The sequence below is a fragment of the Sapajus apella genome, unplaced genomic scaffold, assembly GCF_009761245.1.
Source record: "Sapajus apella isolate SASKATOON/1434 unplaced genomic scaffold, GSC_monkey_1.0 scaffold8, whole genome shotgun sequence".
In the NCBI taxonomy this organism is placed as follows: Eukaryota; Metazoa; Chordata; class Mammalia; order Primates; family Cebidae; genus Sapajus; species Sapajus apella.
Genome location: NW_022436948.1, coordinates 1,512,665 through 1,536,857, shown reverse-complemented (window position 1 = coordinate 1,536,857; position 24,193 = coordinate 1,512,665). Strand labels below are relative to the sequence as shown.

Genomic DNA, 24,193 nt, shown 5'->3' with positions numbered 1-24,193 from the left:
GCATTGTGAGCACTGAAGGAAAGAACTGGGACAGGCAGCAGAGGCTCCCACCTGACGGCACTGAGGCTCCTGCCTTAGCACTGGGGCCTGGGCTCCCCTTTGCTGTAATGCCATGAAGTATGTCAGGAAGATTTGTGCATGACCTGGTGGAGAGAGAAGAGATGTGACAAAGCAACTCTGGCCTGTGTCTCCATTTCCAGTGAGATGCTGCCATCCCTGCCATAGCCTGTCCTGGCCACAGGGGAAGGTGGGAGGAGTCAGTTTGTGAAAAATCAGGGCTCTGAGGGCACTGGAGGTGGTGCTGAGTTCTGCAGCAGTCAAGAAGAAGAGCAGGGCTGAGTTCCCAGCTGCTTGTGAGCATCACAGACGCATTTGCCAGCAACTGGACTCGGCTTTGCTCTAACATCTGCTCCTTCCCTGGGAGCATTGTTTCTGCCTTTGGCTGCCCGGTGAGATCTCTGCATCATTTCTTCCCCCAGCTTCTCTCTCCACCCATGCCACCATGGGAGAGTTTAGGCCTTCTCGTTCCTGATTGGGCTGATGTAGGGCTGTGACTGTCACCTGTTCCCTCTTTCCTGTCTTCCTCACCTATCCCCACATTGTCAGTCCACCTTTCTTACCGCTGAATGCAAACCTGCAGACACTCCATGGCGTTCAGGATGGAGTTCAAAGACATCACCTCAGCATGAAAGGCCCTTTCAGGTCTGGCCCTGCGTACTCCAGACACCTACATGCTCCTGGGTATAGCAGCATGGGTCTGCAGGCAGCTTCCTATGATGCCTCAGCTTCTGCTGGCTCCTGATGTGGCCTCTGTTCCTGTCTTAGGCCCCTCTTCCTCTTGGCAGTCTCCCCACTTGCCTTACTCTATCTCAGAAGCTCATCTTGACACCAGCCTGTCCTCTGTACTGGGAGCATGGAGCAGAGCTCCATCGCAGCTGCACCATGCTGCTGATGAATGGCTGGCCATCTCCTTGTGCGCAGCATCTGGGGGCACTCAGGTGGCCCTGCCGTCCCTGGGCCTGTCCCTGACACTGGCAGAGTTGGGGCACCAGAGTTCAAATGGGGGCCACATATCATGTCTAAATTTTTCAGAGCTTAAGTCAAGCTAGCACACTATTGATATAATATGTTGTGTCTTCCTTCTTTGACAAATACATCTTCAAGATGGAAAAGATATGTGGAGAGCTGTGGGTTTTATATGAATGAATGTTAGCAAAATATCAAAGACCACTGAATTTAACCATTACTGCACATATCTGGGTGTTCAGAGGCCACTCATGTTTGAGTAACAGAATCAAGACATGATTTATCAGTAAGTGCATATTTCTCCCATAACATTTATTATTTTGTTTTTATTCCTGCAAACCACTAATTATGTTTTATATTAAACATTTTCAGGTATGCCCCTTCTACTGGTATTAATGGCCTAATGCAGTTCTGGCACGCAGCAGCCTACAGGCTGTTTCTGTGCAGTGTTAACACTTTTTAAAGAGTGGTTAAAAAATAAAATAATGCAACAGAGATGTGTGGCCATGAAGTCTAAAGTACTTACTCTCTGGCCCTTTACAGAAAATGTTTGCTACTTCTTGATCTAAAGATTTAAAAAATAAAACATGTCATTGGCCCAGGTACAGTGGCTCATGCCTGTAATCCCAGCACTTTGGGAGGCTGAAGTAAACAGATCACTTGAGGTTGGGAGTTTGAGATCATCCTGACTAACATGGTGAAACCCTGTCTTTACTAAAAATACACAATAAATTAGCTGGCCGTGGTGGTGTGCGCTACTTAGGAGGCAAAGGCAGAAGAATCACTTGAACCCAGGAGGCAGAAGTTGCAGTGAGCTGAGATTGTATCACTGCACTCTAGCCTAGGTGACAGAGCAAAACTCCATCCCCCAACCCCCCCAAAAATATATATATACACATACACACACACACACACACACACACACACACACACACACACACATTGAATATTTCTATAAAAAATTTGAATTTAAGTAAATAAAGCAAAAATTACAATTTTTTGTATTTTCAGAAAATTATTTTTTCTAAATTATTACCAATTATAATATATAAAGTAGTTAATGTGAAATGTTTAAGTCCAAATTGTTTAAAGCTGAGTTTTTAATTTAAACTTTGAAAATTTAGTTAAATCATATTAATAATTTTATAAGAAATAAAACTATTGATAATTCTCTGATTGCTGACATGGAGCCTGAGTCTAACAGTGTTTTGAGAGCCTCCAGCTAAATTGGGGTTCCAGTGCCAGAGTGACTGGCAGCCCTACCCTAACAGGAAGTGAAGGGACTGGGTGTGCTGTTTTCAGTGCTCTCATGAGATGCTGTTTTTCCTGGCGGTTGGCCTGATGTCTCGTTTGACCTGTGACCAGGGTTCCCTCTCGAAACATGTGCATACTGACAGCTGCCTTGGTGGCTCTTGTCTGATTCATGTCCAGGCTATTCCTGCCTGACCGTCACTCGTGCCAGGAGCCCGACCTTGTGTTCTCCCGGCGTTTTAGGAAAAACCCTGCCTGGGGTAGCCCCGGTTCTTCAGATGAAAGGCACAAATTCAGTACACCACACAATGGGAATCATTTTCAAAGATTTTTACTTACAGATCCTGAGCAGGGAGGATGCCATGAGTCAGAAGGGCAGTCTTCTGTCCCTGGGTCATACAAGGCAGGAACAAAGGGTCAGGCACAGAGAGGGCATGCACCTACCACAGCCAATCAGCAGAACATGTAAGGGAGTATGGTGGGGTCACTTTAACTGCATGGACAGATGCCCGAGTGAAAGACGCCTCTAGGTCCTCATCTCTGGTACTGGCTTGAGCCACTTGTATGTGGAGTAGAACTGGAAACTGTCAAGGGTGGCTGAACACTGCTGCTGGTAGGAGAAAGTTCAACTCATATTCCAGATAGATGCTGAGGCAATAGAAAACTAAAAGAATTCACTATGCTTATGCAGAGTATGTCTGGACACACACAAATTTAAGAGCTATAAGAGTTGCTTAATATGGCAACATATCTTCAGGTGCCATGTGCAGTTGTCACAAACATTGCACTAATTCATGTCTACCTTTGCAATAATGAATTACAAAGTGGATGCCGGTCATTCCTAGGAAAAGGTGCTTTGTTACACGACACAGTAATTGCATTGTGCCAAGAGAAAGCATCTGACTGGTTCATTAATTTGTCTTGTTTTCTTTTGCCTATGAGTGCTTCTTTTACTTATTTCCTCCCCATAATCGGACTCCTCCCAAGACAGCCTGGCCTCCAGGGCATTTGGATACAGTTACCTTTTGTTCAGGGACACAGGCCATCTCAGAGAAGCATCTCCCTAGGGCCCGAAGAGCATTTTTCTGGACAAGAGGAGGCTGAGGGCTGTGGGTTCTGCTGTGCCAGCCCTACATGCTGAATCCCAAGTGGCAGAGGCACCAAGTGCTGTCTGAGGTGTGAGCGTGCATGTATGTGTATGTGATGTGTTACCCGGCTTGCTCCAGGCCGGTCATGGTACTGTGCTAGTCACAGGCTGCATGTGCTGGTCAAGCCACCAGGCACAGTGGAAAATGGGGAGATGTTGGTGTTTGCCCCCCCCTTGGCTGTGTGTCATTCACCTGGGGCATGAGCTGTGCCCTTGCTCTACAGTAAGGAACAAGGCAGGTCAGCGTTGGTCCAGGACACGTGCGTTAAGAGAGGAGGAAGAGTGATCTCTGGGGGAAAGGGGTGTATCCATTGGTCAATGGCGTGCGGTTTCCTGTCTCTGCGATTTCACTGGTAACATCCTGACCACTCACCTGCACTTTATATGAAGTTGTTTTTGTCAGCTGCTGTCTATTGAGCCTCTGCATTGTGTTGTGTGGTAGCCTGTTACTTTTTGCAGTTTTATTTTCTAAACTATACTCTTTTATTGATAGTCTTTTTGGTATTAGGATTTCCATTTAAACAGGACTTAGGTGTGTTTGCTGTGGGAGATTTGTTTTGCTAGGAAGATTCACGGCTGTCATTCTCTCCCCTCTGCTCATGGTGTTTTTTCCATGGGTTAACTGTCACGTATCATTTTCTGGGTGGTGTGCTCTGAAGTCATTGTAGTGTTTGGGCCCCTTCAGCCTAGTTCTGCCTAACTGCAGCATGATGAATGAGCCTGAGGCAGAGGAGGAGGCTCCCTCGGCAGGGGCTGCTGTTGTCGCAGCTGCTGGCACACTGAAGTGAGTCGCTGTTCTGCTGCCCCGAGTGACTGAGGCACAGAATGAGGCTGGGGCCGGCTGGGGCTAGCATTGGCGTGTCTGCATGGCGTCGTCCACCACTGGGCCTTTGCACATGGGGACCTTTTTCAGCATCATGGGGCATCGGTATAAAAGGAGGCGCAAGAAGCGCTCTGAGAGGAAAGGTAATTCATTTAGTTTTATTCTTAAATATGAAGCATTAGTCTTTAATGCAATACAGAAGTGTTTTCTGGAATAGACTGCTTTGTGAATTAATCTTCTGATGCCAGTTACTTCCTATTTTCCCTTTTTAAGTGCCTTTTTTGTTGTTGGCATTTTATAGAATTTTAGATGGGGCACTTAAAAAGGAAGATTCAAAAACGTGCCTGTAAACATGAATAGAAATCCTTTAGCTTCAGAGTCTGGAGTACATCTTTGGAAAGATATTTATAAAACCTTAAAGTTTGTAGCTTTGAGCTACAGCAAAGGTTTTTCTTCCAGAGATAGATGCTTATATAAGATTTCCTTTGCTGCACTCTTCATTAATGACTTTTCTACATTAAAACTGTTTTTCATGCTGCAGAAAGCAAGGCTGTAGCAACCATTGTGAAAATATTTCCCCTTTAAAAGAATGGAGAGCAAATTTCTTACATTCGGCACTCTAGGTTAATACCAGTTTTTAATTCAACTTAAAGGTTTTAAGTCATTAAAATGTAGATTTTTTTTTCTCAAAATCAGATTCAGAAGTTGTCCATGACTATACACATGACAAGCTACTGGTTTTTGGACGTGCATTGCTGCTTTAAAAGCTGTTGACTGTTGACAGTTTTTTTTCTTTGTATAATATGAAATAATTAATATAAAATGCCTTAGTGAAAAGATGTTTCTAGCCCAGAGAACAGCTGAACACAGGGGTGATCAGTGCCTCTGCCTCTGTGTCTTCTGGGCGCCACTGTAGCATCTCCCACCCGATGGGAGTGGAGCACAGGACTTCACCACCACAGGGCCTTTGGGACATTCTGTGGCAGGAGATGGCTGTCTCTTCAGGAAATAAAATTATCCTCTGTTTTTTGGTGTAGCTTCCTCAAAAGAGGAAAAACAGATGACTCTCAAAGTCAGCAATCTTATAACGGCACCTTGCTAATATAACAAGGGTGATGGCACCTCATGGAAGTCTGTGGGAGTGGGGAACCCTGACCCTGGTCCCTCTGGGCACCCTGCTGCAGGTGCGTGTGTCCGGGGCCAGGGACGCCACACCCTTGATGTTTTCCTGGACTGACGAGCGGTCTCAGGACGGCCGATCTGTGCGGCTCCCTTGGCCCTTACCTCAAAGGGTGGCAGCCTTGGCTTGTATTTATTTCCTCAGTTAAGCTTTAGAAATTGAGATGTCACTAAGACAGGCAATAGGGAGTAAAACAAAGGTAAAAACTAAAGGACATTTTTACCAGATACCCTCAATTTACAATTGCCACTACTTTTTCCATGGACATTCATCACTAATCATTTAAGTTGGGAAAAATATTGAGAAGTACAAGAATAATTCTGTCATCATTCTTTTAAAATTTACTGTGATTCAAACTTAAAATGTCTTTTTCATGCATTCCATAATCTTATTCCACAGTGGGAAAACCACTCTCAAATATGTTGCATTTTCAGACCAAGGTTATAAGAAATTGAGAGGGTTATGAGGTGTAACAATTAAGGTCACATATTAAATGACTGTATTCCTTGGTCATTCCTATGTGAGTAAGTTCATTGTGAGTGTTATTAAATGGTATCGTGTTATATGTTCTTGCTGTTGATATTTTATAATATGCATTATCTTTGAAACTAATAAAAATGTCTTTGAAAATTATGGATATTATTAAGATTGGCTATCACATTTACACCAGACTGGCAAAGTTTTATAAGATGTAAAATATAGTCTGTTATACTGTATATTTTTAAGGTACTGTAAATCATGTGTATTGCATTGTGTTTTTTTTTTTTTCCTAAGATGGGTATAATACACCTTTTAAAATGTAATTCTTTGATGAAAACAATGTAGTAGCAAGTTACTGGTTTTAGCTGGCTTCAGTGGCAATATAATTTCAATGATTTTTTTCATCACTCCCGAATTATCCATGCAGTTACTCCCTTCCACAGGGCAAATAATTGACTGTTGACTGTGTGTGAGCCTCAGATGGATTAGCTTAATCATCAGGAAAATAGGGCTAAAGAATAATGTGCCATTTACATAGTGACCCGAGCCCCCATCAAGCAGACACTGCCACCCTGGCAGATGCTGCCAGCACAAGACCTGGGAGAGGCCTGGGAGCCACAGGGCAGGATGCTGGGGAGCAGTTCGTGCCCACACAGGGAGTGTTTCCTGCACTCCAGCCATTGCCTAGTGGCTGCTGCTGTAGCCTCATTCCGTCACAGCACTGCTGCTAAGTTGATGACCTGTGGGAGGGTGGTGAGGTGGGAACACAGGCAGTCCTTCACTCTCCACCCCCCATGCTGTCTGAATAGCATCCTATATTTCCAGATGTATTTCTTACTGAGCGTTTTGTTTATCCCACATGTGATAACATCCTAATCTGTGCTCAGTCATGTATACACATGTGAAGACCACTGTCCTATGGCAACAGTTCTGAACTGTGTTTCAGTCTGAGGCTGGGCTCCCCCATGTTTCCAGGATAGGGATGAACAGGGTGTGGGGGACCTTTGTGGAGATAGAGTTCCAGATCTGGAGAGGCCTGCTCCCCCTGAGTGCTGCTGGAAGAAAAGCCCTGGGACTCCTGATCCTCACCCTTCACAGAGTGAGCAGAGCCAGTTGGCCGTCGGGAGAAAGCAGGCAGCTGTCATGCCAGCCTCCTTCCCTGGTCCCAGCCACGATTCTTACCTTGCAAAGAGAGCAACCCTTTGTGAGATGCAGAGCATGGTAGCACCTGGAGGTATAGGGTGGGATGGCATTTATCCATCCACCCACCTGTATCCCAGTCCATCTATCATCCATCTACTCACTTCAGTCCATCCATCTCCATCAACCTATCCTCCATCTATTCACTCATTCACCCATCTACCCACCTATATATTGTCCACCCATCCATCCTCCACCCGTCTACCCACCCATCCATCATCCATCTGTCCATCTATTCATCCGTCTGCACATCTACCCATCACCCATCTATTCATTCATCCACCCATCCATCATCCATTCGTCCATCCATCTATCCATCTATTCATTCACCCACCCACCAACTCTTCCATCAATCCATTGTTTCATTCATCCAACAAGTACCCATTACAACCTTCTGCATGCTGGCACCAGGGGTCTGGACATGCTTAGGAAAGGTGGGGGTAATGGAATGGCAGTGGCAGAGGGCAGCCACAACTTTCAGGCTTGAGGTTTGTCCTGGAATGGGCCACCTGAAATCCCACTAGGTCCATGAAGAGGGGGTGGATTTATGTGATTTGTTACTGTGCACTGTATGTGTAGTGGCGGGGAGGGATATTCCCCAGTATCTGGTAAGAATGGAAGGCACCATTCTCTAGCAATGTCTGCCAGGAACAGTGTACAGCAGCAGTTATGGATGGAAGGTCCAGATCTCCTGGAACCTGTTGTAATGGCTATGTATGTACTTTTCACTGCATTTGTGCTGCTGGGCCTCACAGCTCGAGAAAGACCCTGCTGCCTGGGCAGGAGCTTCTCTCAGCTACACGGTGCATTTCAAGGATAGCAAATGCACTCTAGGTTAACAGTTGAAATTCTAAAGCAAATGTATAAAAGTATATTTGTGAAATTGCACTTGAAATACTATAGAAATTGGATCCAAAGCAAATTGTAACAGTTCCAGTTCTTATTGTAATTATAAGTGTTAATATTGAAAATAAAGTTTACATGGTTGTCTTTTTTTCCCTTTGATTCTAGAAAATTAGCTACAATTTTCAAATAAGCAGGAACTTAATTAGGTTGTGTCAAGCAGAGCAAAGTGGACCGTCTTTCAAATGCATTGCTGCTGCGTGTGCACTGTGAAGGGCAGAGCACCTTCACAAGGCAGAATCCTGTGAGAGTTTGTGCTCTCGTGTACCAGCTCTAGCTGTGATTTTGTTGCTGGGTGTCTGCTTTGGCAGTTCATGCAGCTTTCTAAAGCTGTTGCTTAGGTGTGCTGGGCTGAGGCAGGAAACAAGCGCGTGGATCAGTGTGGGTCTGTGAGTGTGAATGTGTATGTACATATGTGCATAGGGTGGGGAGCATGGGGGACAGGGACAAGAATGGCCAGGGGCTGTGACCACGTCAGAAGCAAGGGTGATGATGCTCTGTGGCACAGCTGGCCCTCGAAGTTACTCAAGGACCTAGGCTTCTTCCATCCTTAAGCTCTGTTCTGTAACAGAACGTTCTGGAGTCACCTTGGCAGTTGCCTCTAGTCCAACGGTAGAAAGCCAAGAAAGAATACAGAGGAGCATGCAGGAAACTGTGTAGGTTGTACCAGATACTGTGGCACACGCCACAAATTGCCCAGCACCCCCACAGGAGGTGAGCCTGTGTCCTTGCCCATCACCTCTTCCCAGCTGGTGTCCAGACCTCTGCGTGATCCCTGATCATTGCTTCGTTGGTCTGGCTGTGGTTCTTTGTGGCCCAGCAGCCTGGGAGTCACATAGGGGCAGGGTAACTGCAGTAAAATACACTCATTCAGGAGAGGAGGCGGAGGGCCCAGCCTGGCCCCGTCTGGCCAGCTTCCTGCACCCTGCACAGCAGGGAGCATCCTTGTTCTCCAGACTCTGATTCTTCCCTGGTGCCGGGGGGGTGGGGGGTGGGGGACTTCCTTGTCCATTGTTCTCTCAGCCACTGGCTTCATCCTTTAGGGGTTCTTTCTGATCATTGCCTCCAGGTCCCCATCTGAGGGTGTCACTGTAGAACACAGTGAGGCAGCATGTGAAAGCAAATGGAACATCTGGAAGTGTTGCTGTAAGCCTGATAAAACACATAAGTTGTTAGGTGTAAAATATATATAGTATATGTAGTAGTGATAATAGGATGGAATAAATGCCTCAGATTTGCAAAATTGTGTCAGGGCTTTGGTCTTGTACCAGTAACATCATTTTGTGGCTCTGGAGATTTGGGGAAGGACCTCACCGAGGCCACTGTGCTGCAGCCTCATGGTCAGGGCGCACAGGTCTCATACCTGTGTTTCTCCCCACTTCCCCCACCAAAGCACCCTGAGCTGTCATACCTTCCTCATATCCCCACACCTCGTGGGTGTCCCTCTGCTTAGCAGTTATTTATTCTGCCTTTATTTGGGCCAGTTGCACAGTCTGCCTGAGACCTGACAGTATGCTAGAATCTACAGGGCATACAGTATTTGGTGTAATATCATGGAAAAGTAATATTAAGTGCTTTTGCTTGATGGTGGTTGCAGATGAGACTGCAGAGACAGTTTGTGGTGGGTTGTAGTGTGGCTCAGTCTCCCATGGGTCTGCTCTCTTTCCAGACTGCATGTGAACTTCTGTATAGAGTAAGGCGTATTCGTGTATGTAGGAGGAAGGCTTAGAATAAAATTTATTTTTTTCTCTTGTGGAAGCAGTACATGTTTATTGTAAGAATTAGGAAACACAGATACAAAATAAACTTTATGAAAAAGCAAAGGGGATCATCTGCATTAGTCTGTTCTCACACTGCTAATAAAGACTGAGTGATTTATAAAGGAAGGAGGTTTAATTGACTCGGTTCCACATGGTTGGGAGGCCTCACAATCATGGCAGAAGACTAAGGAGGAACAAAGGGATGTCTTACATGGCAGGCAGCAATGAGAGAAATGAGAACCAAGCAAAAGGGTAAACTCCTTATAAAAACATCAGATATCATGAGACTTATTCACTACCATGAGAACAGTATGGGGGAAACTGCACCATGATTCAGTTATCTCCCAGTGGGTCCCTCCCATAATACATGGGGAATTATGGGAGGTACAGTTCAAGATGAGATCTGGGTAGGGACACAGCCAAACCATATCATCATCCTTGAAGCCAAATATTTGAACAGGAACAAAGCCATAATAATCTTCCAATTCCTAGTACTGGAATTAGATTCAGAAGTGTTTAAGGCTTTGTATTTTGGTGTTGTTATGACCATGAGCTCAGTAATGCCTGCCTTTCCTTGGAAGGTGATGTAAGCATACAAGAGGGGTGGCTGCGTCCCTCCACCTTCATTGCTGGTGCCCAATGGGAGGCGAATAGGCCCCTTTGCACCTCTTACCACCATAGTCCTCTCCCATGCCAGCTCCTTCTGACTTCTGGGATTGTTTTACCCTCTGGACAGCAACGTGAACAAGGTATGTCAGGCCAAGGGGGCTGCTCCCTATGGGAGGCCTGGCTGTTTTCACTTCTAGGAGGCCAGATGGGTGCTGCTCACCATAGAAAGTGACCCTTTTCCCTGGTCCTGAACCAACCTGTCACTTCCATGCTCTGTCATTTTGACAACTATCTCTCTTTGCTTTCTATAGGATGAAAGGAAACTTTTAAAAGTAAACTTATTAAAGCCTGTTTGCATTTATTCTTTTATGAATTTTGCTCACATTTTGTCTACTGCTTTTTAAAGTGGGTGTTTGTCTTTACATTATCAGTCATAGTAGGTTGCTGGAAGGTTGACCACAGAAACATGGTTCTCACTTTCAGGGAGGTCACCATGTTTGCCTCCATTCAGGCCCATCTGGAAGGGGCTGCCTTCTGTCCAAGGCACATGCTCAATGTCCCTTAGATGGAAGGAAAACACATGGTTTTTATCCAGTGAACTCAGGGTACAGGTAACTGAAGAAACTAACCTCCCTTGTTTTTACAGATCCCATTGAGCTGGACCAAAGGAGGTGGGAGATACCTGCCAAGAGCCGCCGCAGTAGGAGGGCTTACAGATGTTCGCATAGCCTCTTCCTATTTGGTTGTTTTAACTCCCATTAACAGGAATGGCTTTCAGCCTTCTCCTTGCTTACTGTCTTGCTTTACATGTGTGTTCACCTGTTCCATGCACATTTGTAACACTCACCATGCTCTCTGATTCAGCTTTGTTCCCTTAGAGTCACCCCCAACACTGCTTTGGCATAATGATTATGTTTTTAAAATACTTGCAGTTGCTTACTTCTGTTTAGTTATCTCAGTGTTAAGTATTGTTAATTAACCATAAGCAGCATGTTCTAGATTTTATGTGTTTAGAATTCTTACTAAAAATCTTTCTGGATATGACTTAAACTCATAACTTTATAGATTTTTCTTATAAACAAGGTAGAATTTTATTTACCACCTAATTATTTCATTTTGGTGAGTGTTCTCCTTACAGAGAGTATAATGAATTTGGTTTCTACTCCTTTTTTGTTCATTTCCATAAGTTGAACTCTGTGTTACTATCCCATTTTCTGTTAGGGTCATTGTGTTGTTAAGTAATCAACTTACACAGAAGGTGTACACCCAGAAGGTTAACAGAAAACAAGTCGAAACATTACTTTAAAAATATATTTCTGTAAGAATTACTGTAATTCTCCCGCGAGTATAACAGCCAGGGTTTTAAAGATCAGCTTTGTAGGATTTATACTGCAAATAACTTGGCAGGATTAATTGGCCCGCATTTTCTTGCTGTAACCAGTACCATCTAGTGTTTTCGTCAATTTAAGTTTTTGTAGTGTGAATGAGGCTGGTGATGGCAGCTGCAGCCTGTCTGGAGTTGCTACTGCCACAGCTCCAGCTCCAGCGGCTGGGGCTCTGTGCTACACGGAGCTGGCAGAAGCTAGGAACAGGTGGAAGTCCCACCCTCTTCCAAGTTGGAGGGGCAGGAGCCCCGCCATCCCGGGCACAGCTTCAGCTACTGGGCAGCTGCAGACTCAGGCATCTCTGCACTCACTGGGGCCCAGGAAGCCCCCCGTACCCTCAGGCTCAGAAGTGCCTGCTCCCACTGCCTGGCCTCTCCCCACTCCCAGTGCCTGCTCCAATTTCAGAGCAAAATTGTTGCCAAGCTCAGGCACTGTCACAACCTGGCTGAGTGTGTATGCGCTCAGGGCAGCACTGACATGCCAGCACCCTGCTGCCTTGGCCCCTTCCAGGCTTTGGGTGCTGATAAGCATGAGAGGGAGGCCAATGGGAGGCTGAGCACAGCTCAGCACAGGCCTTGCAGGTACCCCTCAGCAGGAACAGTCTGGGTGTCATGGGCACTGTGGATGGCAGGATAATGGCGGCAGGAGGCAGACAGGCTCCTGGGCAGAAAGGGGAGGGTCCTTGGTGAAACTTCACCTTCAGCCCACAGAGGGCCTGTGGCTGGACACCAGGCTGCCAGTTCTGCAGACTGGAGTGAGAACGTATGGTGCTTTTTCCAGGCCCACCCATGGCTGCCCATGGAACAATCACCACATACTTTCTCACCTCTGAAGCCCATAAAAACCCCCCGGACTTAGCCAGACTTGGGCAGAAGATGGGACAACCTGCCCACAGAGAGGCACTACCCACTGCGGGTCTCACTGAACTGTTCTGTTGCTCAGTGAAGCACCTCTTTGCATTGCTCACCCTTCAGTTGTCTGTGCACCTCAGTCTTCCTGGACATGGGACAAGAACTTGGGACCTGCTGAATGGCAGAGCTGAAACACATCCTTTGCTTGCCACGTTGCAGGCAATGAGGAGAGGAGAGAAGAGCTACAGCCCTTCAGGGAGCCCAGACTTAGGAGCTCCCTGAGCCAGGGTTGTGACACCCTCTTTGGGGCTCTGCACTTCCTATGTTTCCAAGCTTCTGCACCACTGTACTCCCCAGTGCCAGACATGGAAGCTGCTTGTGGTATGCCTGGTCCAGCTGCAGCCTTACAGGGAGCCAGTGCCCATGCCAATGCCTGGAGCTGCCTGCACTGCCACAGCCAGCATGCCTGGCTGTGCACAGTGGCTGGACCCCTCGCTCACTTGCTCACACACTCACATACCCCTTGCCGCTCTGCATCTGGCTCTTCTTGGCAGGCATGGGACTCAGGCCAGAAGCATGATCCAAGCACAACCTGCCAGGCTGTGTGGGCAGAATGAGCCCACCGGGCCCAAGCAAAACTCAGGCGAGGTGCCACTGATGACAGAGGCTTCTGTCCAGAAAAATGATACTCCAAGGATCCTGTGACACTGGGCTTTGATTTATCAAAAAGAGCCACACCTGACTAGGGACATGGGGAAGCAGGAGGGTGCAGGTCTGTCCATGAAAGCCCCACTCCTTGCTTTAGGGACAGTAGCTGATGCTCATGAGCACTCCTTTATACAGGTGCTGTGCTAGTGCTGAATCACCAGGACTTGCCCCACCTGCGTAACCACCACCAAGAAGATGTCTTAACTCACAGCACCAGATACTTCAGACCGAGGCTTGGAGAGCTTGAGGGCAAGAAACAGGCTCAGCCACGGACTCTCACCCAGTGCCCCTTTGCCTGCTCTGCTGACTGTCCTTCTGCAGACCACAGGCTGGTCAGAGGCTTCCCGCCCATAGTGACCCAGCAAGGTGTTTCTGTTCCTTAGAAGAGGACAGTAATAGCTGCCTGGAAAAACAGTTGTTAATGGAGATTATACTAAGCAGATCCCTTTCACATCAATAGTAACCAATTCAAAGCCCTTTCATTTACAAATGCTTCTGATTTAAGGACTTAGAGGTCAGTTCATATGCAATGAAGTTTAGATGTGTTTTGGAGAAAGTGGATACAGCCCACTTGGTCCCAAAAGACAACAAGGCACAGGTAACAAACCCTGGATGTGATTGGTTAGTTGAGGACACCACAATTGGGAGCATCCACCATCTTCCACACAGGAAGCACCCAGCTGAGAGCTGTGGACACCGAGGATGAGGCTTGAGTGTGCCCTAGTAGAGCTCAGGGCCTGGTGGGAAAGGCAGCGTGGTCAGGCCAGCAGGGAGTGAGTGGGGAGGGGTGACCAGGTCTGCACAAGGAGCTAGGAATTGCCCCTACTAGGGTAGCTGGCCCTGAGCCGTCAAGGCCAGCAGTGCCCATAGCTCCATCCACAGCCGGAGCCTTGTGCAGTTTCAGCACTATGGCAGCACACACGCGACCTCCTGGGGGCTGCTGGGGCCTATGGGAGTCACACGTGTGGACATGTATTCCCTGGGCCTGCTCAGGGTGATGCTGAGTACCAGGCAGCGGTGAGTGGGGTGACTGAAGGGAAACGTGGGGTACATCTGGCCCTTTGTGCTCTGCCACACTTGTCCCCATGCTTCCTATGTTTGGTTTGGGGCTGCTGGCCCTGCTGCTGTAGACTCAGAGTTAGTCTGTCCCATGCTGCCTTAGCCAGGTTTGCTTGGCACAGTTAACTTGGGCTGTGTGCTTTTTTTGTTGATCCCTTAACCAGTGACAACTAGTGTACATTTGAACAGTTGCCATCCAGTTGGTGCCTTTCGGTAAAAATTACAAATTAATAATAAATGAAAAAAGTTCATGCTTTTTCTCTCTGGTGAAGACCAACACATGGCCCTATTTTGAAGTGCATCCAAAAGGAAGGAAAACCAAAGCTGCAGAGCCACTGCTACACTGCAGTTGCCATCTAGGATGTGTAGGTGTCTCAGGATGTTATGGCACTCAGGATCGTATTGTGTATTTTTAGGAAACAGCTGTAGCAGCCAAGTGAAGACTCTGGATGCTGGGAGAACTGCTGTTGGCATGTGTCCACAGGGCCTGAAGTAGGCCATAAAAGCCCCAAATGTGCCCCTGTGTTGGCACAAGTGCTGGGGGCTGCCAGGGAACAGCATGCCTGTGGGGTCAAGCATGAGTCCCTGGGTGGAGGAGTGAAGGTGACTGAGACTTCCCACCCATATAGGCCTCACAGCCCACTGGGAGAGGCAGGTCACAAACAGAGAGACCAATTGTGGATTGCACTGTGTGTGGAGGGAGAGGGAAGGGAGCACTGGGGTGGGTAGGGGCTGTGTGAGCTGGACTTGAGCAGTAGGAGATGGGGTCTGATGAAGCCTGCACAAGGACATGGCAAGGAGGTACCAGGGAAGCACCCCAGGAAGTTGGAGAGGCTCTGGGGGGCATGGTGAAGGGCTGACAATGAAGGGCAGAGGCCTTGAGCACGTGGGCATGTGTTAAGAGGACATTTTTTATTTATAAAGACAGCCCTGGCTGCTGCAAGGAAGAGGGGCTGTCAGGGTCAAGAGAAGGCAGAGAGGCTCCTGCACAAGCTGAGTGGTAACAGCAGGGCAGAGGCAGACAGGCTGTTGTGTTTCGCCCAACTGTAGAAGAAGAGCTGGTGACATGAGGTGTGAGGTAAGAGGAGAGTGAGAACCAGGTGGACTCCAGGTGTCTGGCCTGAGCACCTGCTGCATGCAGTGCAGGGACAGATGGGTGCAGTGAGGTGACAAGACTTACATACATGTGCATTGGTACACCTGCTGCCTGGGGTGGCTAGGTGAATAAAGAATTGGCATTTGTCAAAACTGAAAACGCCTCACTCGAGGCCCCCTGGAGCGCCCAGTCCTCACCAGGCCCACCCCTGCTTAGTCACCCTAAAGCTGCTCCTTCTGGGCCAGCCTACTGCTGTCTGTGCTGTTGGCATGTGGTTCTCCCATGATGCATTTCCTTTAATGAAGGAAGAGCTAGACCCACAGTTTGGTGAAGTTGCTGACTAAATAACTGAGGTGTTAGCAACCTGTGCAAGGTGCCCTGACTGATACCTCTACATGTTTCTTTCTGTCATGTGTCCTTGATACAATTTCCTCTTCTGTTTCAGTAGCTTCCTATTCTCATCAATATTTCCCGCTTAATGTGATTATTGTACATTGTTATGCCTATTTTAATTATCTCCTTTTGCACTGCACCAGAAAAAATGCATTTGCTGAAAGTTAAGCACAAATCTTACTTGCTCTGTGTACAAGATCTGTATCTCGTTCAGTGTGTGCAAACTCTCTATAAAGATTCACTTAGCATTGACATATTAGTGACATTAAGGAAAAATAAATAAATAAAAAATAAAAAATTCACTTAGCAGCAGATTGCAGTGAGGATTTCCTAGAAGGTAAAACATTTCACTGAAAATATTATCAATTGAATATTTTGGAACACTTTAGTGATATTTTTGACTTAGATAATACTGAAAGCAAAATATAAATTGAGATGAAGTGTGTCTCTAAATATGCATGATTAGCTTGTTGGATTTCAGATTGCTTTCCTTCAAATGATGTAAGAGGGTTATACTTCACTTGCTTTTGTTAAATAAGCAAATCATGATTAATTTTTTTGCTACAAAGTTAATCTAGCCTTGGGAATGCTGCTTGATTTATAGTAAAGAATCAACATGAATAATCTCCACTTTAATAACATTTCTCTTTTTTTTAGTTTGAGTTCAAAGCTATTAAATATGGAACCCATGGCAATCATAAAGAATATGTAAAAGTTTTCTCAAAGCCACCCATTTTTGAGGGGAAAATGGATTTAATTCGGTAATATTTGTTAGTAATTTTAATCAAGTTCATCAGTTGTCTTAAACAGTTTTTAATCTATAAACTTTTAGTGGACTCCTAAAGATGGCATTTTTTTACCAGCACAATTGAGACTATTCAAGTTCTGATGTAAATAAGTCATGTTTTTTATATTTTATTCTGAGATATATTTTTTCATTAAGGGAAGGGGAGAAAAAGGGTAGATATGCTCATTGTCCAAAGTTGATAAGAAAATTGTATATATATATGTGTATATATATATATGTTGTTTATACTTCTGGTTGCAATGTAAGTATCTATAAAACGATATAAAGAATAATATAACAACCATTTACCTACCCCCAGTATAAAACATATAACATTGCCAATTTGATCATGTTAGCTGAAATCAGAAGTGAATTCATGGAGAAATGATAAGGACACCGTGAAGGAACAGCCTTGTTTGCTCCAGCTTGATCTTCTATGTCGTAACCCAGTGTCTGGTCCTGTTTATTAAAAAGCTCGCTCATATGTACCTGATTTAAGATGCCACCTTTGCCAAATATTCTATGTCTGGATGTGTTGTGTCTGACTCTGGGTTTTTCTTCCATCACATTGATCCTCTTTGCCCGTGAGCCAAGCTGTGTTGCCTTAGGCACTGAGGCTCTTCATTTCTAGTAGGAGGACTAAGCCACCGACTGTTCCTTTGGTTCAGAGTTCTCCTGAGTATTTGAGCCTGTTTATTCTTTTCATGTAAACATTAGAATCAGGTTGTCTAGTTCCATTTAAAAAAAAAAAAAAAAAAGTTAGGACCCAGCACGGTGGCTCACACCTGTAATCCCAGCACAGGGAGGCCGAGGAGGCCGGATCACCTGAGGTCGAGAGTTTGAGACCAGCCTGATCAACATGAGGAAATCCCATCTCTACTAAAAATACAGAATTAGCCAGGCATAGTGGCACATGCCTGTAATCCCAGCTACTCAGGATGCTGAGGCAGGAGACTCGCTTGAACCCAGGAGGCAGAGGTTGCGGTGAGCTGAGGTCGTGCCATTGCACTCCAGCCTAGACAATAAGAGGGGAACTCTGTCTCAAGAAAAAAAAAAAAAAAGTTGGATTTGTACCTGGAACCAAGTGAAACTGAAGTCTCAGGTCTTCTGCGGTCAAGTTCAATGTCCTTCCACACTGACCACCTCCCAGCTCTGTTTTACTTCTTACTGCATTAGGAGGCATCCTGAGAAATGAAGAGGTGGTTTTGAATATTGCTATCAAATAAAGCTTTTTTAAATTGGCCATTCTTGGAATTTTGTTCCATAGGGAATGTTTGATAGGGTTTTAATTCCTATTTGTTTGTAGTTCAGGTAATAGAGGTTCTTTTAAAAAGGGAAGAAAAAAAATAGCTGTGTGAAATGTGCTAAAGTGCTTGCATGCACTATGTTGCTTTGTTTGATAACCTTTGGTAGAAGAGCTGGCATTTGTCAAAGCTGAAAACGTTGGCTTCTGCTCTGCAAGAGATTTCCAGCTCCCATTCTTAATGTGGGAGGTACCTGCAGGTACTCACCTGCCACCACACTCAGCATGATGATTTTCTACTGTGAGACATTTTCCATGTCCTTTTAAAAGAATTTTAATATGTAAGGGCAGGAAAACAAGGTGAACTGTATGAATTAGGTGAACTACATGAGCTGGGCTCACTCCTTTGCCTCAGCACTTTTATTGTTGTTGTAAAGTTTGTTTTTCCTGGTCCTAGATATCTGAGAGAAGTCAGCCTTTCCAAGCAAACCAATTATTGATTCATTATATATAAGAATTTAGCCTTTTGTGTGTCTCTGCCTATTATTAATAAGCTTTTTATTTTGAAGGCTGGTTGTGGTGACTCACACCTGTAATCTCAGCACTTTGGGAAGCCAAGGCGGGTGGATCACCTGAGGTCAGGAGTTCGAGACCAGCCTGATCAACATGATGAAATGCCATCTCTACTAAAAATACAAAAATCACCTGGACATGATGGTGTGTGCCTGTAATCCCAGCTGGTTGGGAGGCTAAGACAGGCAGCTTGAACCTGGGAGGTGGCGATGGCAGTGAGCCGAGATAGCGTCACTGTACTCCAGCCTGGGTGACAGAGTGAGACTCTCAAATAAACAAATAAATAAATAAACTTTTTATTTTGAGATAATATAGAGTCACATGTAGTTGTAAGAAATAATGCTTCTATGAACGTAAGCCTTCATTTCTCTGGCATAAATGCCCAGGATTCCAGTTGCTGAGTCATGTGGTAGTTGCATGTTTTATTTTTAAGAACCTGCCAAACTACTTTCCAGAGTAGCTATCCCATTTTACATTTCTGCCAGCAGTCTATAAGAGATCCCCTTTCTCCACAGCCTCATCTTCACTTGGGGCTGTCACTATTTTTAAAGCAACACAGTGTTCTATAGCCCGTCTCGGCGTGCAGCAGAGTTACCTCCCTGTAATTTCCAGCTGCATTTCCCTAGTGACTTGTGATCCTGAGCATCTTTTTATGTGTTTATTTTCCATTCATAGATCCTCTTCATGTCTTTTGCCCATTTTCTAATTGGATCGTTTATTTTACTGTTTAGTTTTGAGAATTTCTTATATATTCTATTTTTTGGATATATATTTTTCAAATATTTTCTCCCAGTCTGTAGCTTGTTTTTCATCTTTTTAACAGGGATGTTTGCAGAGCAAAAGTTTTTAATTTCCAGTGTATCAGTTGTTTATTTTGTGGATTGTGCTTTTGGTATTAAGTCTAAGATCTCTTTGCCTAGCCCTAGATCCTGAGGATTTTCTCCTTTGACTTTCTAAAAGTTTCATACTTTTATGTTTTGCATTTAAGGCTATAGTCTATTTTGAGTTAAATTTTGAATAAGGTAGGAGACCTGGATTGAGGTTCACTGTTTTTGATCTCTAATTGCTCCAATAAGGCTGTTCCTCCTTCACTGAATTGCTTTTATACCTTTGCCAAAAACCAGTTGGCCATATTTGTACTGGTCTATGAGCGGCTCTCTGTTCTGTCCGCTTGTGATCTGCTTGTCTGCCTCTTTCCAACACTGTCCTGTCCTGATGACTGGAGATTTATAGTAAATGCTGAGATCAGCTAGGCTGATGACTCCCATTTTGGTCTTTTTCTGTGGTGGCTACCTGAAAGTCTTTCTACGACAATTCTACCATCTGTGTCATCTCCGAGTTGGCATCTGTTGATTGTTTGCTTTCATTTAGTTTGTTATCTTCTGTTTCTCTGTGTGACAAGTGGTTTTTTATTGGAACCTGTTCATGTGATATTCTGAGACTCTAAGTCTTACTCAAACCTTCCATTTTAGCTGACTTTCTCATACACCGCTGTGTCAGAGGAAGCGGGGATGCCGTCTCATTACTGCTGGATGGGGGCTAAGTTCAAGTTCCCCACTGGGGCCCCCAGATACCTCTCTGTTGTGAGAGGGCCTCATTACTGCTCCATTTGGAGCCTGCACTGGCAGCACGGGGTAGCCTTATTTCCACCAGGTGTGATGGAAGTCCAGGTTCCCACACAGTCTTCCATGACTCTGGATTGTGATGTGGGAAGGGAAGCGGTTGTTAGTGCCTGGTGGGAATGAAAATTGTGGCTCACCACTCAGCCTTGTCTGACACCACCCCAACAAGGGGACTCTGGGGTCATCCTTACAGCCTGGCATGGGTGGGGCATGGTCAAGGTTTTTTCTCTTGTGTTTGGCTGGAATAAAGCAATTCTTGTCTAAAAAGTTTTGTCTTGCTGGGCTACCTCTTTCCTGGTCCTTTGGCCAGAGAGAGCTGCTTTCATTGAGGCTTTTTTGTGTTTTGTTTTTCCCTGTGCCTACTGATGTTTCTGGATTCTGGCTTTTTCAGCTCTATTTTGGGAAAATGAGCCAAAAGTAAAATGCAGGGTTGCTTCTCAGGTCCAGAGGCCCCCCTGGCTTGTCAGCTTTCAGTACATTTCTCAGTCTTTTTATGTGTGTTTTATGTGTAATATCCAAGGTTTTTAGATGTATTTAACGGGAGGAAGAAAGAGAAGGACTCCATCTTCCCACTGAGGAAGTTCCTTTGCCTATTTAAAACCAGTTTGAGCCAATAAGAACAGAGCTATTTGGACAGGCTTATTTGTTGTTTCTCCAGTTTATAGTTTGGGTTTTCAGAAGCACCTTGCGGTCGCTTTGCCTGTATAATCTCAGTGTCCTCACCCACTCTGTCTGTTTTCCCGTCTTCATGGTATGCCCGGCCAGACCTCTGATCCAAAGCTCAGTTTAGTGAGCATGTCCCCATTTTTCTGGCCTGATCCCTCCAGCCAGGAGGCTCCTGGGAGTACCACTGAGGGCTTCTGCCCTGCCTGCAGGAGTCTTGCCCTCTGTGCCTACATCTTACCTCCCATCCTAGACCTCAACCCAGTCACTTTGTAGCCGTCCTTCCATAATGGAAATATTAAGAACATTTACAAATACAGAATTGTGTCATGAACGCTGCATGCCCATCACCACCATCAGTAATTACCAGCCAGGGCTCATTGGTTGGTTTCATCTACACCTCATCTGTTTCTCACCACACTGAATTCTTTTGAAGTAAATCCTAGATAGTGTCCTTTCATTTGTAAAGTGAATGTATGTGTATATGTCACTAAAAGAGAACTACCATTTCTACACCTAAAATAATTCATTGTAATTTCTTAATGTAATCAGCTATTCAGGCAATATTTACGTTTAAATTTCAGAATCTGATTTAGGTTCTTGTATCTGGCACAAGTGCTTTGCACGTAATAGATTCTCAGAAAATATATTTTGAAATAATTAATGACTGTAAAATAGTAATACTTTTTAAACTATCTGGGAAACTTTCTTGATTAAAGGATTCTAAAAATAAACTCATTTAACTTTTAGAAACAAATTTGCCTGAAATATAGTGAGCTTGAAAGTTGTTGACAAATGATTTCATAAAAAACTGTATATGTAATATATAGTTTTAGATATATAATATTTGATATAGATATATAAGATACATGCGTGTTTTAGTACATTTTAGTCATTCTGAGAGAAATGAATTTGCCTTTTGGTGATTTGTAATATGTTTTATTTGTATACAAAGTAACATGTGGTTATAATATTTGCAAATCTTCTTTTTCCTCGATTGCAATTTGATGATATTCTTTGTTATAGATCATGTATTAATACAGTCTTACAAAGTCTACCTAAAATATTTAAAAAGAGGAAACTCTTAAATTTATTAATAACTAGAAATTGTGATACTTGTTCTTTGAGGATTTCCTGTGGTTTCTCCTGCCAACAAAAATAGTACTTACATGTAGCTAGGAAATTAGATTGAATTTTAAGAGTGATATGCACTTGAATTTTGTCTGCATGAGGAGCTATTCAAGGTGAGAGAAAAGTAGCTAAGTGAGAAGCTGTGAGTGCTGGTTCTGCTGTGTGGCTTTAGTTTACAGCTGGAAGCCAAAAGTCTACCCAGACTAAAGGTAGATGACAAATATGTGACCGCCCTTCTGAGGCCTGTTGTCATCTGTTGTGGTGTGTTGTGTCCTTATTCCTCCTGCATCAAACGTCTTTCCAGGGTGCAGGCATCAGTGCCTTTGTCCCTAGTTCAGCTCTCTTCATGGCCCTCCATTGCCCGGAATCAAACTACCCTCCTCAGAGTGGTGCGAGGTCTCTGGGCACTGGCCCTAAACCTCCCTTGCTGGGACCAGGTCCTACCCTTGTCGTCCTTCCATGTGGGAGAATCCACGCCAGAAGTCCTTTGCTGTACTGGAAGCTGCCAAGGAGGAGTGTTTTGTACCAGATGGCAGATCTGACTTCTCTAACAAGACCTAGTTCTTATTTTATGATTTCTTCCTTTAATTTGTAATGATGTCGTAATTATTTCCTTAGAGTAGACTTCATATTACTCATATCATAGGTGCACTAAATGTTATATTCTTACTGTCTTTCAGACAGAAACAGTCTCCGCCAGTCAAGAAACCCTCAAAAGTATTTTGCCATGGATATAGAAGATGAAGAAAACATGAGTAAGATCTAGGCCTATCACATAGTATCAGATAGCTAATTTTATGTTAACATTTTGGTATTTTTGTAAATTTATTTCGTGAGACCAATGTGGAGAATGTGCTTATTCCCATATTCTGCTCTTCTGACAGTGGCATGTTTTTAAATTTTGGTATGTTCTCTGCAGTAGGTGTCCGTATTTGCTGCAGACATCTTCCCTGCAGCTGTATGTCTGGGTTTTTCCTTCCTTGTTATCATCATGGGGCATCACTGTTCCCCCTGGAATAGACTTCTGGGTACATCTCATGAAGCCCCACCGTTTCATGTGGAGTCATGTCATGGCGCGCCTCTCAGAATAATGCTCTGAATCTTCACACATGCAAATTGAAGATAAATGTCTGAGGTTGATTTAAGTACCTAGTCCTCTGCAATAACAGTACAGAAATATTTCCCTTCAAATCCAGTGGGTTCTCCTTGCATTTTGAGGGAAGGGGGTTCACTTGTGTCTGTTGATCTAAAGTTCCCAAAGGTGCTAATGAGAACTGGGACTGGTGTGGGCCTCCTCCTTCCATGCTGTTCTCTCTGGGGCTGGGGGGTTGGGGGGGGGCTGAGGGGAAAGTCTCTGGGGTATATCAGCATTTCCTCTCTGTGTTTTCTTCTATAAAAAGCTCGGTGAAGGTACTTGTCTCTTCTAGTTCATCTTCAGTCCCAGAAAACAGGTTTAAATGCTTCCACAGAAGTTGGGTGAGTTTAGCAGAGAAATTACAACAAAGGCATCATTGCTGTAACTAATATAAATATCCATATTTACCTTCTTGTCTCAAGGAATAACGTGCAGCTCTAAATGATGAGTGACATGTCACTGAGAGGGATTATTGAGCATTAGAACTTAGCTCAGCACCTTTCCCTTTGACTTCACACAAAACAGATGATCTGGGGTCTTGGAATTGCTCTTGTGTACCGCGTAGAACCCAAACCATGACCCAGTGAAGTGTTTCTGCGTGGTATTGCCGCCCTGTGGGTGTGCTGTGGGTGCTGTGGAGGGGGCTGGGCCTCTGCTCTGCGGACAGTACACTAAGTGTTGGCTTTGCCTGAAGTCAGCCGTCTGGGGTGTGAGGGTGAGACCACCTCCTGCAGCGCTGCCCGGGAACCATGGGACCCATGTGCTCACCTCACTTCTGCTGATGTGTGCACAGCCCGGGGCTGCTGGTGATTGTTTTTCAGGTTTTCTTTCTCATTGATCCTGCTCTTCAGATCTTTTAAAAAGCCAGCTTTATGTTTTTACTGGGCAACTCAACTCACTATTTCCAATTTTGCCGCAACTTTTAAGAGAGAGGTTTTGCCCATACTCCTCATTTGAGAAAATGTGGCCTGTGCTTGGACCGCACAGTAGCCCAGCGAAGGAGTGTGTGCCGGGGTCCCCGGAATCTCTGTGTCAGAACTGTGGCCTGTAGCCCACAACTGCAGCCACCTCACATAGATAGAGGCTTCTTGATTGTGTAGCTTCTAGAACTATCCCCAAACTGACTCTGTGATAACTTAACATGATGAAGAAACCTCCCAAATAATTT

The 24,193-nt window shown here is 44.9% G+C and overlaps 1 protein-coding gene across 13 annotated transcripts in view; it reads left to right on the top strand.

The window, feature by feature from the left end:
- The window catches only part of ADARB1 (adenosine deaminase RNA specific B1), a 148,088-nt gene that overhangs the window by 72,744 nt on the left and 51,151 nt on the right, over window positions 1–24,193 (top strand). For 11 of the 13 annotated variants that reach the window (XR_004268558.1, XM_032276723.1, XM_032276725.1 and 8 more), the window contains one exon: window positions 22,571–22,645. Coding sequence is in view for 12 of the 13 variants with exons in the window: in XM_032276716.1 (XP_032132607.1) it covers window positions 22,571–22,645 (75 nt within the window). In the remaining variant the exon portion in view is untranslated. Of the gene's footprint in view, window positions 1–2,132; window positions 4,391–22,570; window positions 22,646–24,193 lie in introns of those variants that run through there. The other 2 variants (XM_032276728.1, XM_032276718.1) reach the window with 2 other exon arrangements.